General features: G+C 39.7%; 1 protein-coding gene across 3 annotated transcripts in view; it reads left to right on the plus strand.

Moving 5' to 3' along the window:
* LOC150081023 (cytosolic carboxypeptidase-like protein 5) overlaps nucleotides 1–17,260 on the plus strand; it is a 119,567-nt gene that overhangs the window by 79,938 nt on the left and 22,369 nt on the right. For all 3 annotated transcript variants that reach the window (XM_090380980.1, XM_090380982.1, XM_090380981.1), the window contains one exon: nucleotides 1,163–1,332. In XM_090380980.1, the coding sequence (XP_090237106.1) occupies nucleotides 1,163–1,332 (170 nt within the window). The remainder of the gene's footprint in view (nucleotides 1–1,162; nucleotides 1,333–17,260) is intronic.

A 17,260-nucleotide genomic window follows, 5' to 3' on the forward strand; every position in this document is an offset into this window, starting at 1 on the left:
AGAATTCTCTCCTTAACACTAGATATTGAAGTACAAGTATAGATATCTATTTTTAAAAAAGTTAGATAATTTTGAAAACACTCCATATTCATACCCCCTTATTCTATTACAGCCTAAAAAGGGATCAGGGCAGCTCCCAAAACATCAGGCAACACTTCCAAACTAACCCCCCCCCTCCTTCCTCAAGGTTGTAAATTTTCCCACTCAAATTGTTCTAATAGAGCTCTACACAGTCTTGATTCATTTAAGATTGACACTTTTCCAGTGTAACAGATATCATGCCCTTCTTACATTATGTATTCATGCCACTCTTGAATAATATAAAAATTGAATAGGTGAGAACAAAATTGGAGAACTTTTCATTTAAAAATGGCAGACTGGATTCCTTCTTTGTCTAAGTTCTTAAAAGAAGACTAATTTCAGCAAACTTTGATACATTGAAACTGGTTTTACATTTACATTGTATCAAAGGTTTCTCCAGACTGGTTTCCATCAAAAACATTGATAGAAAACAGTCTGGAAAAACCAGTGCTTTATTATTAAAACTAATACTGTATAATAGTACTTTATGACTGCTTCGTTTCTTAGAGTTGAATCCCTGTGGCTTTTAGCAGTGGAATTCTTAGAAAAATTGGATCTAAAAGAGAATGAACTGTGACAGAAGAAGAAGAATAGGAATACTGCATAAACTGCTGCTCTTAGCTGCCAACAGACAAATGTCCCTTGAATTGAAATAGTTGCATAATTTGAGGGGGTGGACTAAAACTTCTCAAGCTGCTTGCTTATTTGTGTGGAATGAAACAACATGGAGGATGCTTTCTTGGCTTAGTTTAGGCCTGTTGGTCCCTGTAGAAAGTACAAGGAAGATTATTGTTCATGTGCATGCATTTTGGAATGTGACATAACATTTCCTATGTTCAGGCCTGTCACCATTTGTTATTCCACTTAAGCATTTGTAGGTTGAATTCAAAAGTTCTAAAATTTGTGTAATTCATGTACAAGTTGAATCAACATACTGTTAGATATAGTTCTTGAATAAAGAATGTGGATGTAAAATTCTTATTTAATTTCAGGTATGTGTTCTCTTCATACAAAAATATTCAGATGTATTTGTAAGGTTTGCAATTTTATAACTGTAAACAGAATTTTACTTTACTTTCAGGTTGAATGCATGCTACTAGGGAAATTAATGGCTTTGAACAGTTCTCATTTTGATTTTTCTGCATGCAACTTCTCTGCACAGAATATGTATCAAGGTGGAGGTAAAGAAGGCCAAAGCAAGGAAGGTAGCGGTCGAGTAGCATTATATACTCTGACAGGGATCATACATAGGTAATTGTACACAATAACAGTGATTAAATACAATTAAAATATAATATGATTGGGTTAAAAAAAGGATTTCTTCTGCCTGGATGGGAGAGGTAATCGCTTATCAGGAACCCCAAGGCACTAGTCCAGAATGGTCAAGGAATGTGACATTTCGGTGACTGTCTGCTAAACCTGCCAAAAGTATTTAGTATTAATGACGGCCAAAAGAAATTGGACCTCGTGTTATCACCCAGGGGACAGAAAGAAAAAAATTGTTTATATGCCATCATTCTACATTCACTCTTATCATTCTCTGCCACTAGAAGATACCAGTTTGACTTTTCCTCAAATTTTGCTAGGTTGTCCAGCATCATCCATCTTGACCACAGGAAGGCATTTTATTTTAGTGGTTGACAACTTGACAGTCAGATGTAAACTTCTTGAGGTATGGTATTTATGTACTTTCTGGACAAAATTACTTGGAGATATTAAGAATTGAGCCTTTGACATATGCAGTTCTTGCATCTTTGATGTATTAGTTACATCAAACATAAAATATCTCCTCCAAATTAATAGGAACCTGTTTTGAGGATGGTTGAGGTGAAAAGAAGGCATGAATTTGAGTTAAACTAGACTTATTTTTAAAAATTTGTGTATAGTTCTGGATCTTTTCACAAAACTACAGTAGAATTTAGAAAAGCAGTTACTTTATTTTTCATTATTTCCTAATTAAATATCCTGTTTATATTGTAACTGAAATTGCATTTATTGTTAGCCTTCTGTCCATCCTCATTATCCAAAAATTACTTTCTTTATTGCTATCCATTTTGTTTGATGTACAGCATTTTTTAAAGCTCTCATGATAATACCACTTCATGTAAGAGACCACCGTGCAACACTCATATTTGAATTGCTTCTAGTATCATTCGAGAAGCAGTCAACAAAAAGTAGGCTCACATATCAAAGATCTTGACTCTGTTATTTCTCAACTTCAGTCTTAGTCATATTAATCAGCTGGTTAATCATAAAAATATCCATTTAATTTGTGAATCCAGTTTGTCAAATTTATGGAGTTTTGCCCGTGTTATCTGAAATTTTGCTGAGGATGCCACTTTGTTTTATATTTTGTCATAAATGAGTAATTTAACTGTTATTATAAATATCATCCTTTCTGAATATGCATTCAGATTTTGTTGCTCAAAATGGTAATCCAGTAAGTTCTGGTTATAGTGATCACGTTTGCAAATTGAATTTTGATTCTACAGGATTATCCAGAGGCTATAAAAATAAAGATATAAAGCATAAATTTACACTTTATTACCAATTAAATGATACGTGAAAATCGGAAGAATATTATCCACAGGTTAGCAAAATAAAAATAAATTTATACTTACATACATGGCAAAGTGTTATGTTTAATATACATATTAAACATAACACTTTGTAATATGATTATATAGTCAAACTTGGTTATAACGAGCATCAAGGGACTGACAATTTCCTCGTTATAACCGTTACTCACTATATCAATGATGAGTTAAATCTGCCTCCTATTTTTTTTTTAATCTGAATAACTTGATAAAAAGATAATTCAAAAAACAAAAGAAATATTAAAGAAAAAAAAAAAATACAGTTTTAGTATATACCTACATATTATTGGTATTAATATGCTTGTATTCGGTTTTTAAATCAATTCAGCCAACCATTGTTACATACAAAATCGTCGCGTCCAAATTGTTTAGAAAATTTTTCTGCTTGGGCCTCCAAGATCTGATCGTCTATTGAAAATCCAGCAGTTCTTTGTGTAGTGAACCATTAAAGCAATGCTTTATCAGCATTTGTAACTTCGCAATTTCAAAATTTTTTTTTTTTTTTTTTTTATCGGTTATATGTTCTTTACCAGTGCCAATATGTAAACATGTTTATTCTTTTGTGAATTCCTGAAATTTCTTCATCATACACTGAGGTTTTTTCAAATTTGGAATGTTTATACCAACGAACAACAGCACTGTAACCTGGGCTGTCTTCTCCATAAGCAGTGACCATTTCCATAATGGATTATTTTGGGTATTTTCCCTTGAAGAAAGAGAAACTGAATCACTGATCTGTATTCCACTTTAACCATTGTGACAATTCACTTCATTGAGTGCTGAGGGGGGGAAATGAACTATCAGATCAAAACCAAAATTTGTATAGTTGCTATAGAGATTTCAAGGTATCAAACAAAACAAAAAAAAATATCATCTTTCTATCACATGTGTGAGCCACTTCAAATTTTTTTTAATCCCTCCTCTCATGGTTTATAAGAAGTGGTTGGTTAGAGTCAGCTCTTATGGGTTTGTGGTAAAATTATGAAACATGTTTAGAATCGGCTGTTAAAAGCCATTCAGATAAATAATATTTTAAAGAAAAAAAGGTAAGTTTAGCCATTCCGTGATAGTTTAGCCATCCCTCCTCTCATAGTTTATAAGAAGTGGTTGGTTAGAGTCAGCTCTTATGGGTTTGTAGTAAAATTATGAAACATGTTTAGAATCGGTTGTTAAAAGCCATTCAGATAAATAATATTTTAAAGAAAAAAAGGTAAGTTTAGCCATTCCGTGCAAATGGTGTTCGAAATTTTTCAATAATGTTAGAAGAACTGTTGCCAACAATTTTCATTTATTTAATGGAATTAGAATTGTACCAACCACAGAAAATACAGGCCTCATATTTACCATATTGTAGAAATACATTTAATCCAGATTTTATAATTGGTCTGTGTTCTGATGATCAGGCAACCACAATGTCCGGCCATGAATTAGGTGCTACCACTACATTTTTCAAATTCTTCGATTTTTTTTAACGAAAAAGACAAATTTTTTTTTGAAATGTAACAATTTGAAATTATTTGATTCATTCAGCACAGTTCATATTATATTAATATAATATCAAGGTAAATCATATAAACATTTTTATTGACAAAAGCTGCACAATATTTTTCAAACAAAAATCTGTATAATTTACACAAATTTCATTATACACTAAGTGAATATATGGAATTTAATGAAAGCAGATAAGCTAACTATAAAACAGTTATTGGATCATACTGATGGATCCAAGTTTCATCCATGGTGACTAGCTATGAAAAAACTCCTTGTTTTTCCCGGCACATCAACATTTCATGTACATATTGTTCCCTTTCCTTCTTCTGGTAAAGGGTCAGAAGTCAGGAACTCATCTAGTAGACACTTTACTCATATGCAACTGTTGATGAATGATGTTCTCCACAGACCCTACACTAATTTGGAGCTCTGCAGCTAGTTCTTTGAAACTAATATGGTGATCTTCCAGGATTAATGCCTCAAATATTAATATTAAATGTTAATTCTTTTTAAATATTAAAATGTACTTTTATGAAAAGAAAATGAAATGGTTAAAGTAGAAGCTTTTACATTCATAAACTCAGAATGTAATCAGAAGTAAATTTCCAAAAAAAAATTAAGAGTGCATCATTGGAAAAAAATGAAAGTAGATCTTTTTAAAAGAAAATCCTATAATATTTAATCAACAAAAAGTCATAGAACTACAATTGAAATTGTTAAATGAGTTACTAAAATTTGAAACAGATTTCATTTTGAGGTTATGTAGCACATCATATCTGAATCCTTGAATCAAATACACTGGTATGCAAAACTTAAGGACCAGTCAGGTTTTCACTTGTATATCCAGGCCACTCCTATGAAAAGCATACCAAAGGAACCTCCTGAGGTACAGAAATGATGAAGGAAATAATACCGACACAACAAGGAAACAAAACGGTATAGAGGGACTTTATTCAAAAATGGCAACATAGCACTGCCTGCCATGATACAGATTCATCACTGCCAAAGATGGAACAAAGGGAAGAGGTGGTCCTCAGTAAGAGATATGGCCACCCCTAATGTCGATGCAGGCTTTGCACCGCCTGTCCATACTTAGAACAATGTTGTTGATAAGTTCTTGCAGTAACATCGTCCATTCCTCTGTCAGCACCATCTTCAGCTGGGGAACTTTTTCTGGTGGGTGTAGGCACCTCCGTAGCCAGGTGGGCAGGAGCAGCAGTGCGTAGCACACACTTCTTGATTAGCTCGGGGTTCGAGCCCGTGCCCACAAAATACGGAGGATGCAGAAAGGTCAGGGAATGACCACCGCATATCCCCGGAGCAATATGGCCTTAGTTGCTAATGCTCCTAAAAACCAAACAAACAACAACTGGTGGGTGTGGACGTGTTGCTAGGCATCTCCTGAGTGTCCCATATGTGTTCGATGGGATTTATATCGGGAGAAACGGGCAGGCCAATCCATACGAACAATGTCCTCACTTTCCAAAAGCTGCAGTGCAATGGGGTGTGCTGTTATCATCCATAAACACGAACTCGGGGCCAGTGGCACCTCGGAACAGACGCATATAGAGAAGGGTTACCTCAGTACAGTAGCGTGCACCAGTTACAGTACCACCTTCCAGTATCTGGAGTTGTGTACATCTGTCCAAGATAATGCCTTCCCAGATGAGAAAACTTCGGCTGCCATATCGATCCCTTTCAGTGATGTTTGCAGGGTGATACCGTGTGCCAGCCTCTCGCCAGATTAGCTGACATCCAGAATTGCTGCTGAGACTGAATCTACTCTTGTCAGTAAAGAGTACCTTACCCCATTGCGCTGCTGTCTGATCCTTGTGTTTGATGCACCACTGTAAATGGTGTCTCCGATTGGCAGGTGTTAAAGGGACACAGCATACTGGCCGTCGGGCAAACAGTCTACCTTTGTGGAGTCTCCTGGCCACAGTAAACCGCAATGTCCTGTGCAGCTGGTTTGCAATGGATCCCGCTGTCTGGTGTTGGTCCCTCTTGGCCTGTAGGAGTATATAGCAGTCATCATTGGGCATTGGTTTTCGTGGACAACCACCACTGGTCCTTCAAGCAGCTGTACCTGTCGTTCTAAAGGCCGACCACACATATGCGACGATGCTATGGGCAATACCGAACTCTGCAGTCAAATGTGTGTGGTTGGAACGACAGGTACAGCTCTTCGAAGGACCAGTGGTGGTCGTCCATGAAAAACAATGCGCAATGATGACCGCTATATACTCCATCTTGCTCACCATTCGGTAATTTGTACTTAACTGCTGAACTGCTGCTTTTATCTGTTTATATGAGCCCTCTCATCACGATTCAAATTTTTGCACGTGCACAAGCTTTCTACTGAATGCCCACAGTCTGTTTCGTTTGATTTTGTGGTTGTAACCTTAAGAAATAGTGTTGGTCCTTAAGTTTTGCACACCTGTGTACAAAAGTATACTAGTACAATGAAAATCAAAAACCCATTTGAAAATTAATTACGGAGTTTATTATGCTCACATATTACAGGCTTAATTACAATGTGCGGATTAAAAATAAATGTTAATAATTTTTTATAAGAGAAAACTACAAAAAAGAAAATACAAATAAATACTTTTCTACAAAACAGCATTAAATTAATTTATAATGTATTGTAATTAGTAAAATCATAAGATGATTAAAACTCAGCATCACTGTTCCAGCATTTGGTTGCCCCTCTCTCTTTTTGGGATTCTTCATGCTTCCATTGTTTTGACATTTTATTTAGTTTCAGGATCATAGTGAGGGATCCAAGTTTCATCCGTGGTGACTAGCTATGAAAAAATTTCTTGTTTTTCCCAGCACATCAACATTTCATCTACACATTGTTTCCTTTCCTTCTTCTGGTAAGGGGTCAGAAGTCTAGGAACTCATTTGGAAGACACTTTACGCATATGCAACTGTTGTTGAATGATGTTCTCCACGGACCCTACACTAATTTGGAGCTCTGCAGCTAGTTCTCTGAAACTAATACAGTGATCTTCCAGGATTAATGCCTCAATTTTTGCAACACTCTTCTGTTACAGCAGTTGCTTAGCATCCTGGGATTTCCTCATGCACTGAGGTTCTTCACAATTTTAATTGTTTATACCAATGTGCAACAACACTGTAACCTAGGCAGTCTTCTCCATAAGTGATGACCATTTCTTAATGAATTGTTTTGGGTGTTTTCCCTTGCAGAAAGAGGAACTGAATCACTGATCTGTATTCCACTTGACCCATAGTGACACTTTACTTCGTTCAATACTGCAAAAAAAAAAAAAAAAAAAAAAACACAATGAATTGTCAGATCAAAACCAAAATCTGTGTGGTTGCTATAGAGATTTCAAGGTATCAAATAAACAAAAAAATTTCATATTTCGATCAGAACTGCTTCTGAGTGAACACAAACCTTTTTTGAACCACTCTTATATACTGCCACTCTCAGTGAAACCCATATATGCTGAAATTGCTCAGAGACAAAAACTTGCATGATCACAAGCTGATGTTCTTTGTTTGTTTGTTTGTTATTTGGTTTTTAGGAGCATTAGCAACTAAGGCCATATTGCTCCAGGATATGCAGTGGTCATTCCCTGACCTTTCCGCATCCTCCGTATTTGGTGGTGACGGGCTCGAACCCCAGTCTAATCAAGAAGCTTGTGCTACGCACTGCTGCTCTTCCCACCTGGCTACGAAGGCACCACAAGCTGATGTAAAGTTCTCGATATCCAATTGGGCCCATTTGTTTCTTTCTACATTAAAAGCCAGTTGCAACAAAACATAATTCAGGAGTAAACATTGCCAATATTATCTTCTCCAGACTCAGACCATACCTCACAAACAAAGGCAACATACAAAGAAACTGAAACAGTGAATGTAAAGGAATGTGACATGGTCAGCATGGACACGGATACAAACATAGACAACTCCATCCTAGAAATATGTGCAGAGGAGAAAACAAATACTGGAATCCAGTGTTTTCTGAAAAGGGGAAATCAAATAAACACAGGCTGCCAACATCTTGGAAACAAATAGAATGATATTCTAATAATTCAAAATATTGAATACTCTATAATTGTAGAGGCTTTTGTGCAAGCCTATATGATATATGTGATCTCCTTGACAAGCACAATCCTATTGGAATATGCTTGCAAGAAACCCACTTAGCTATAACACATTTTCATATTCCAACCAAACAAATTCCATTGCAAACACCACTAGAAACAGTTGCAGTATGCATTTGGCATTGCTTTAACACTTGTCTCACTTTATCTTCCAGCAAATCACACGTATGGATACGAAGATCTAGATGACCTGGTACGTCAGTTCTCACACCTATCTGTATACTTAGAGACCTCAGTGGGCATAACGCACTGTAAATTGTCTAATATGCACAAATGAGGATAACTTATTGAGAAGTTATCCTCAAAGCCATATCAGCTACTACATGGGATACTAATTGCTGTTGCTACATAATATAGATCTCAAGATTGTTTCTCTAGCATATTACTCTGCCCAGCAAAGTGCACTCAGTTGACTTGATCCCATCCATCATGGTACTCTTCGTGTTCTGTTTCACCTTTCACATATAACCAATCCAAAGCCTATTTGCAGAAGCTAATGAACCTCCAATTCATCTTTGCAGAACAATCCTTTTATTAAAATATGCCACCAAAATTAAAAGTATTCCTTATCTCCCAATATGCAATATACTCTACAATCAAAAATTGAGAAACCTTTTTAGAATTAAGCCAACAAAAAACAAACTAGGTGGGTATACAACTCCGTAACCTGTTATATTGCTGGTAGCTAAATCTTGACAAGGTAGATTCCAACCTGATTCCTATAGGTTGTGCCTGGTTCAATCATTGTTGATATGTGATCAATACTTCTTAGCTTGGGGATAAAATAAGCTTCCAAAGCAAAACCTTAAGCAGTTGTTGTATGCTGTTCACAAGGCTGAACACACAGCACACATATAATCTCTGTATCCAAAGTTGTCTGCCTTTCCTTTTCTTGTAGTCACTGTCTTTGAACCACTGTTACAATTTTTGTCTAATGCCTTTACTCTTTGAGTAATGATTAATTTCTAAGCTATGGATTGTTTTTGGTAGGAGAAAAAGGAAATAAAATTACAGGAACTCCCCAACTTATGTAAGGGTTGTGTTCAACGGAGCGCTACGTAAGTCGGGGAATTTCCCAATGCTTGTGCAGCACTCGCAACTGTGCTCACTGAATTAATTGAATCAAAAAATAAATGTTTGACGAACATGTAAATAGCATTATTTATTGTATTTATTCAATTTTTTATCTCATGTGCAGGAAAAATTACAAAAGCGTGCAATTTAAAAAAATTTCAAAATTATAAAATTACAAAAAAAAGAGAGGAGACAGGCATAACACCAGTAAGTTTTACCTCTCAAGCATCATTGCCAGAATCAACATCTTCAGCTGATAAGTACGCAGCTGTGAAGATTTAGGAGCCTCTCAACCTTACGAAAGAAAATATTAATGGATGACTGGACATAGTGTATAGTGTGTTTAGGGTCTAACGGCACCAGGGGTTTCCCCCATCTCCGCCTAACATACATTGTGGTGTGATACAGAACACTGTAGAGGCCAGAGGTTTAAAAGTGTGTGGATATTGTGGTGTGTAATGTTTTGTACCGTTGTTCATCTGGTCTTTTAGCCATTGGGTCTCAAATGAGACCCACCGTTGCCCACACTATACCTCGTGGAGGCAGACCAGGTACACCAGTATTTTAGAAATTTACTATTTACTCTGGCACGTCCTGCCACCTAATTTCCTGAGATTTCAATGGCTAGGACCTATAAAAAAAAAATAAAAAAAAAAAGTGGAGTGGGGGGAGAAACGTTAGAAATTGGGTCAGGCCGAAAGAGATAAGTTATACGGGTTAGAGTTCCTTTTTTTTTTTTTTTTTTTTTGTAGTGTGGGGCTTGTGTAGTTTTGGCAAGGTTATAGCTAGAGAGGGAAGGGAGACTGAAGACTGGGGGGTGAAAGACAAAAATATGGGGTCAATAGTGAAGATAACCCCAAAAGTCGGCGGGGCAGGCCCATACCTCACCAGGTGAAGATAGGGGATGGCAGGGGGTGAGGGTACAGAGTAACCATCCCCTGCCAAGGGAAGGGAAAGAAAGTGAACCGAGTGAAGGTACCTGGTTCAGATCGCCTAATGATGTTTCGGCAGCAAACTGCATAATGTCTTTGTCAGGTCTTCGTACGCCATTCCTGGGACATGTTGTCCCGTCCGTGTGAGTGGTCAAGTCCAGATAATGACTCCAGTTTAAGCCAGTGGTCAGATCCAGGTTAAGTTTATGATTAGTTTTTCAGATTGTAGCTGTTATGTTTTTGTTTGGTTGACACATCTAAGGATCTTTATTATGGATGACGAGTGGTTAGTTTGTGGGAAAATTCCTGCTAGGGTTGTGGGTATGTTCTTCTAGTAAAAAGATCCTGCACAAACTGTGTTAAGGCTTTATAGTTGTCCTCGCTCTCCAGGAGATATTGTTCTTGGTTTATTGGCGAGAAACGTATTCTAGTTATTAAGAGACAGTGGAGGTTTCGTATAGTTGGCAGTGGTGCATGAGGTGCTCCCACGTCTCTGGCTGTCCACAGTGACAGAGAGGGGTGTCATTCAATCCGAAACTGAAGAGTTTTGCTCTTATTGCGCCATGTCCCATGAGAAGGTAAGATGTCAGCAGTCCCGGTGAAAACCAGTTTGGGCTTTTGGGAAACACTAGTTGATTATCTGGTATGAATCTTCGGGGGACTTCCCCTTTTGTCGAAGTCGTCCAGCGGGTTTGCCAGGCCTGCTGTAGGTGGGTGAGGCGGCGTTTTTTTTTTTCGAGTTTACAATCGTTCGCCGGATCAGTTGTGTAGTCTAGGCAGGTGATTGCTTTGCCTTTGGATAGTTGATAAAGCAACCCACAGCAGACGATCTCCAGGTCCAGGGGGAGAGCGCCCAAGAGGACCTGGAGGGCGTGAGTGCTTACAGTACAGCAGGCTCTCGAGATTGTCAGTAGGACTGAACGTTGAATGGTCTCTAGCTTCCTTTTGTTTACTGCTGTTACCGCCTTGTGGAACCAGACTCCTGATACGTATGTTATTGCTGGTAAGAAGACTGCCTTATAGAAGAGGGCTAGGGTCCTCTTCTTAAGCCCCCAGTTGCGACGAGTGACTCTAGCTATTAGTGCGGAGTATTTTTTGATTTTGTTTCGGAGGTAAGTAAGATGGGGTGTGAATGACAGATTTTTATCCAGCAAAATACCAAGATATTTAAGTTCGGTGGAAAGCTTAATTGTTGTTTCCTGAATCTGGGGAGGCTTTCTGATATTGAGAGAACCTTTAAGTAGGATGGAGCAGGTTTTTGTTGGGGATATCTTTAAGTAGTTTTGGGTGGCCCAGTCTTGTAGGATATTTATAGCACGGTTTGCAGAGATCTCTAGTTGAGTTCTTGAGTCTGCCGCCAGCATCAGGATCAGGTCTTCCGCATAGGCCTGTGACCCCACATTACCAAGGTCGAGGTTTAGAAAGCTGTCAAGCACCACGTTCCAGAGAAGTTGGCCAAGTACTGAGCCTTGTGGGCATCCTCTATAGACTGGTCATGTGACTGAACAGTACGGAGCACTGGCGGTTACTGTTCTGTTTGCAAGATAGGTTTTTATACAATTGTACAAATTAGCTGATAGTTTTGCTTTCCAGAGTCTGCCAAGGACGCTTGGCCACCAGAGGGAGTCAAACGGCCCTTCAAAATCCACTGAAATGACAAGGAAGTATTTATGGCTGGTAGTGGTAGCTGCTTTGACAATATTCTCTAAGGCGTCCACCGTGGAGTATCCCCTTCTAAAGCCATATTGGTTGTCAGAGTGAAGGCCAGCCTTGGAGTAATGAATTTCTATTCTATTGCTTAGAAGATGTTCTAGGAGTTTGCTTAGTATGGATAGAAGAGCGATGGGCCGGTATGACTCCGGAAGGTCTTGTGGTTTTGTCGGATTCTTGAGAATAAGCCTTAATTTTGCAGATCTCCATACTGCTGGGAAATGGCCTGCTTCAAGGCAATGGTTGAAGAGGTTTAGGATCCCATTTGGGATGGTTTCAACAGCCTTCTTTACGATCTCGGGCTCCAGCATATCTTCTCCTGGAGATTTCTTGTTTTTTATTTTTGCTGCAGCGGTGTCCAGTTCTTACTTGGTGAAGCTGTCTTCCACTTGGGCCGTGGTGTATGTGCTGTTTTCCTCACATAGCAGTATTTGCTCTGGGCTGCTTGGTGGCATGTGTTGATGGAACATGGCATCAAGGATGTTATTTATAGATTTGGACCATGTCTTTGTATACGTGCCTTGTGGCGTCTTGGTGGCTGGGATGACTTCTCCCCTGGGGAGTTTGTTTGTGATTACTCTGTAGACCACTCCCCATGAAGCAGAATTTCCAACTGTGGAGACTAGGTGCTCCCAGGAGTGCTTCTTCCTTTGTTTAATCAGGGCTGTGTATTCGTTTCTTGCCGTTCGGTACTGCTGCTTGAGATACTCTACTTCCGCTTCCGGCCATGTCCGTCTTGCGCATTGAAAATTTTTCCGTCAGGTGTAAACCTCCCGTCGCAGTTGTTGTAGCTCTGGACACCACCAAGGTACGGCTCCAAGCGAAGGTTTCTTCCTTTTAATAGAGTTAATTGAGCTTTCAGTGACTAGGCTTACGATTGCCTTTTGGTGCTGGTCTGCGTTCAGTCCAACTGTGCTGAGAGAGGGCGGCCATGATCAGTGAATCCTTAAATTCCTGCCAGTTTACCTTGTCAATTGCAAATCTATGTAGAGTTTGCCTTATAATTGGTTGTCGGCTTACTGATCGGTGCAGTTGGAAAGTTATTACACGGTGGTCCAGCTTTCTCTTACTGTCCAGGGTGAAAGGTGTGCAACGGATCTTGTGGCCAGGGTGATATCAATTGTGGCTTCCCACATTGTACCAGAGAAGGTCGGTAGGTTATTTGGTTGGTTGAGAATTGAGAAAGAACTGTTTGAGAGATATTCTTCCAGTCTTTGTCCGTTGTTTGTGCCTCCTCTATCTTGAGTTTCACTGAACCACGCTGGCGACCTGCAGTTTACGTCGGCGGCAACGATGATTTTCGCATGTGGGAATTCCAGAAAGATGCTTTGTAAGTATCTAATAATCAGGAGAATATCCTCTCCCGGCCGAGAGTAGAGAGAAACTGCGTAAAATTCCCCCAAAGGGGTGATGATATGGGCACAGGCTGCCCAGGGAAGGCAGTAATGTGGTATTTTGGTAACAGTGAGATCAGTTTCTGACCAGAATAGCCGCCCATGGGGTCTCCCCATCCACTTGAACGATCTTATAAGTCAACGGATACCCTCTGACTGCCTTACTATGCGAATATGGCTCTTGAAGAAAGAGGATATCGAGGTTCTCCTCATCTGCCTTTTTCCTCAACTGCGCTGCAACTGCTTTAGCTCGCTGGGCATTAATTTGTGCAAATTTTACAGTGGTAGTATTAAATGGTTTAAGGTAAGTCCCCATAATCGAGCCTTAGTTGGCATGTGCTCTTAGCTTTTGTGTAGACAGGGCATTTATTGTCCCGGATGGAATGCCTGCATTTTCATTGATTTGCAGTTTGCTTAAGTGGGTGGGTCTTCTTTTTTAGTGCACGAGTTAAAGTCGTGGCCTCTCTCAGCACAGTGTCCACATGTGGGTTGAGCTTGGGTACACGTGTGTATCGTGTGTCCAAAACGACAACACTTGTAGCATTTGGGGACAGCCACATGCTCCTTGAAGCGGTGACTGCCCCAGTTTATGAACACTATTTTGTTGACTTATTGTTCTCCAAGCTCCACTACCCAGTTGGTAGAATTTCCCGCTCTGGCATTTTTTTGGAATTTCGGGAAAACGAAGTCATTTGGTTCAACATCGGGGTGGTCCTGCTGGAGGTTTCTTCTGTATAGTTCATCCTGGAGTGTTGCTGGGGTTAGGTTCTTTTCGGTATCATAAATTATTATGCTGGGCCCCTTTCTTTTTGGGCACCCTTCGGCTTTACCGTGCACTTGTGCGATCCAAACTAGATTATGGGTCGCAGGTATATTCCTCAGCCAGAGACAGTGTCCTGCGATGGCTAGACCCCATCCATCATCAGACCCTACGTATTGCTACTGGAACATATCGCACATCTCCTGTCCAGAGCTTATACGTCGAAGCAAACGAACCACCGTTATCGCTTCGACGTAAGCAGTTGTCTTTAAAGTACGCTTTAAAACTGAAATCCCTGCCAGACCATCCTACGTCGCCATTCGTTTTTGAGCCACGATAGGAAAATTTATACAATACCCGTAAGACTGCCAATCGTCCTTTTGGTATTCGTCTCCAAGAGCTACTCAAAGAACTTAATATCAAAGTAGACAAGGTTGCCCAAACACCAAAGCAACCCTTTCCACCCTGGCATGCTCATGTCCCGGCATGTGACTTGTCTCTTAGAAATTGGGGAAAGTCGGACACTCCATCATCTGTCTACCTGCAGCTTCATTCAGCACACCGAACTGAATATTCCGACTTCGCGCCAGTCTACACAGACGGTTCGAAGTCGGAATCATATGTGGGATCTGCTGCTGTCTTTACAGACAGCTCTACATCGGAGCAGATTCCCTCTGAATGCAGCATATTTACTGCAGAGCTGCACGCTTATAGAGTTAGCCTTGGATCACATTAGTGAATGCCAATACCAACGGTTCATTTTATATTCCGACTCTCTCAGCATGTTACAGGCTTTAATATCTGTGAGATATAATCCTCATCCAGTTCTGTCTAGTATTCAGCAGAAGATTCACTTCCTCCGTGGACGTGAATATGATATCCGCTTCTGCTGGATTCCCAGCCACATTGGGATTAGGGGAAATGATTTGGCTGATGCCGCAGCCAAATCAGCAATTCCCAATAATAATCGCTGCCTGTCAGTCCCCTATACAGACTACAGGCAAATAATACACGAGAAGATACACTCCCAATGGCAGGATTCATGGAATAGACAGACTGCGAATAAATTATATCATATAAAGCCTGTAATTGAACCGTGGCAGTCTAGTCTGCGCAGGAATCGTAAGGAGGAAGTTGTTCTTGCCCGGACCCGCATAGGACACAGTCATTTAACTCATTCGTTTCTGCTGAGGGCTGATGACCCTCCTATATGTGTGTCCTGTGGCACAATCTTAACGATCAGACACCTTTTAATTGACTGTCCAGATTTTAGCAGCACTCGTTTTACCGCTTTTAATCATCTGACTGAGCCTTATACACTCAGTCAGATTTTATCCGACAATGACAACGTGTCTGCTGTTTTTAGCTATTTTAAATCAATAAAAGTTTTTAATTGTATTTAAAATTTATGTTATCGTTATCTCTTTATTGGTTTATTTTTTATATATCTGTTATTATATATCTGGACATGGTGGCCTAACTACTTAGGTCACTGAATGTTTTAACTTTTTACATATGACCGGTATTTGGCGCATTATAGCCTCAGTTGCTGATGCGCCAATAAAACCCAAACCAAACCAAACCCTTTCTTTTTGGGGGTGCAGCCTGTAGGCCAAGTGTTTGTATTTTGGGGTTACTAATGATTTTGTTAGCTTCTTCTTTTGTCTCAGTTTCAATGATGACACCAATATTACGTGTCTTATGCACAGATTTAATTTTTGCCATTTTCAGGTCTTCTGCTAAATTTGTGACCACTATATTTTTTACTTCCTCACTTGTGTGATGGCGCCTCCGTAGCCAGGTGGGAAGGAGCAGCAGTGCATAGCACACGCTTCTTGATTAGACCGGGGTTCGAGCCCGTCACCACCAAATACGGAGGATGCGGAAAAGTCAGGGAATGACCACCGCATATCCCGGAGCAATATGGCCTTAGTTGCTAATGCTCCTAAAAACCAAAATAACAACAATAACAACTTGTGTGATGATCTTCTGTGGAAGTAGGTCTAACAATTACCAGATGTGGATTTTGTAGAAGAGTTTTCCTTTTGGTTGAATTTCCTGATTCAGTTGTTTGTTCAGCATTTCTTGGAATCCTCAGCGCGTCTGCATAGGTAGGGGCGCGCTGTTGCATTTGATTACCCCTACCGTCAAGATATGCCTCGAGTTTAGCCACTGCTTTCTCGCGTTCGAGGTACGTTGTAAGTAAAATGGTTTCCAACTTCGTCCATAGGGAAACTGTCTGCACGCAGAGCTGTACTGACTCAGCTGTTGGTTGTCTTCATTAAAGTTTCTAGTGCAGTTCTCAGTTAGAGAACCTGCTCTAAAACGGGACCCTCAGGCAGAGGGGGGATCCAGTGGTGTCTCTTCATTATCATTTTCTCCTTGCTGGGAAGATCGGTCTTGTAGTTCCTTTCGTTCACTTTGGGATCTGGTTTCCATTTCTGATTTCGGAAATGATTTTTTATTACGCTTCTTGGAGGCTGGAGTAGGCCTGGAGGCCTCAGTATCACCCCGAAGGCCTAGAGTTTGGATAGTTTCAGGAGTAATTTCCTGGCATTCATCAGTGATATTATAGTCCGCAGTGGACATGATTTTCGAAAAGCGGAAAACAGGGGTTTCCAGATAATCGGGTCGCCGTTAGTATTCTCCTAAAAAGTAGCAAAATGATGGTTGAAACAAGTCTCTATGGTAAACAGGAACCGGGCATTGGGCTGTAGCCTTCTGGTCACGTGGGAAAAATAGGAAAAGCTCAAGCGGAAAAACCTCTAAATGAACAGAACAAGGTGTTTTTTTTTTTTTATTATTATTATTTTTATTTTTTTTTTTTATTAGAAGTTTTTGGGGACGATAAATACGATGACAGTCTTCATTTTCTTGCAGGATAAGCCCGGGGGAAGTTTCACATTTGCCACAGAAAGTTTGTAGAAGTATGGGGAGCCCACAGAAAACATGGTAAAGTTAGTTTAAATCAGGCGAAAAGTTTCAGAGACGTTGTGCCTGTGGGCATAAGAGGAGAAAAGTACAATTAGGGTGGAAGAGGTATAATCCCTAACCATGTCGCCACGTGATGTTATTCTTGACCTTG

The sequence above is a fragment of the Mastigoproctus giganteus genome, chromosome 9 (assembly GCF_048544385.1).
Source record: "Mastigoproctus giganteus isolate SK-2022 chromosome 9, ASM4854438v1, whole genome shotgun sequence".
NCBI lineage: Eukaryota > Metazoa > Arthropoda > Arachnida > Uropygi > Thelyphonidae > Mastigoproctus > Mastigoproctus giganteus.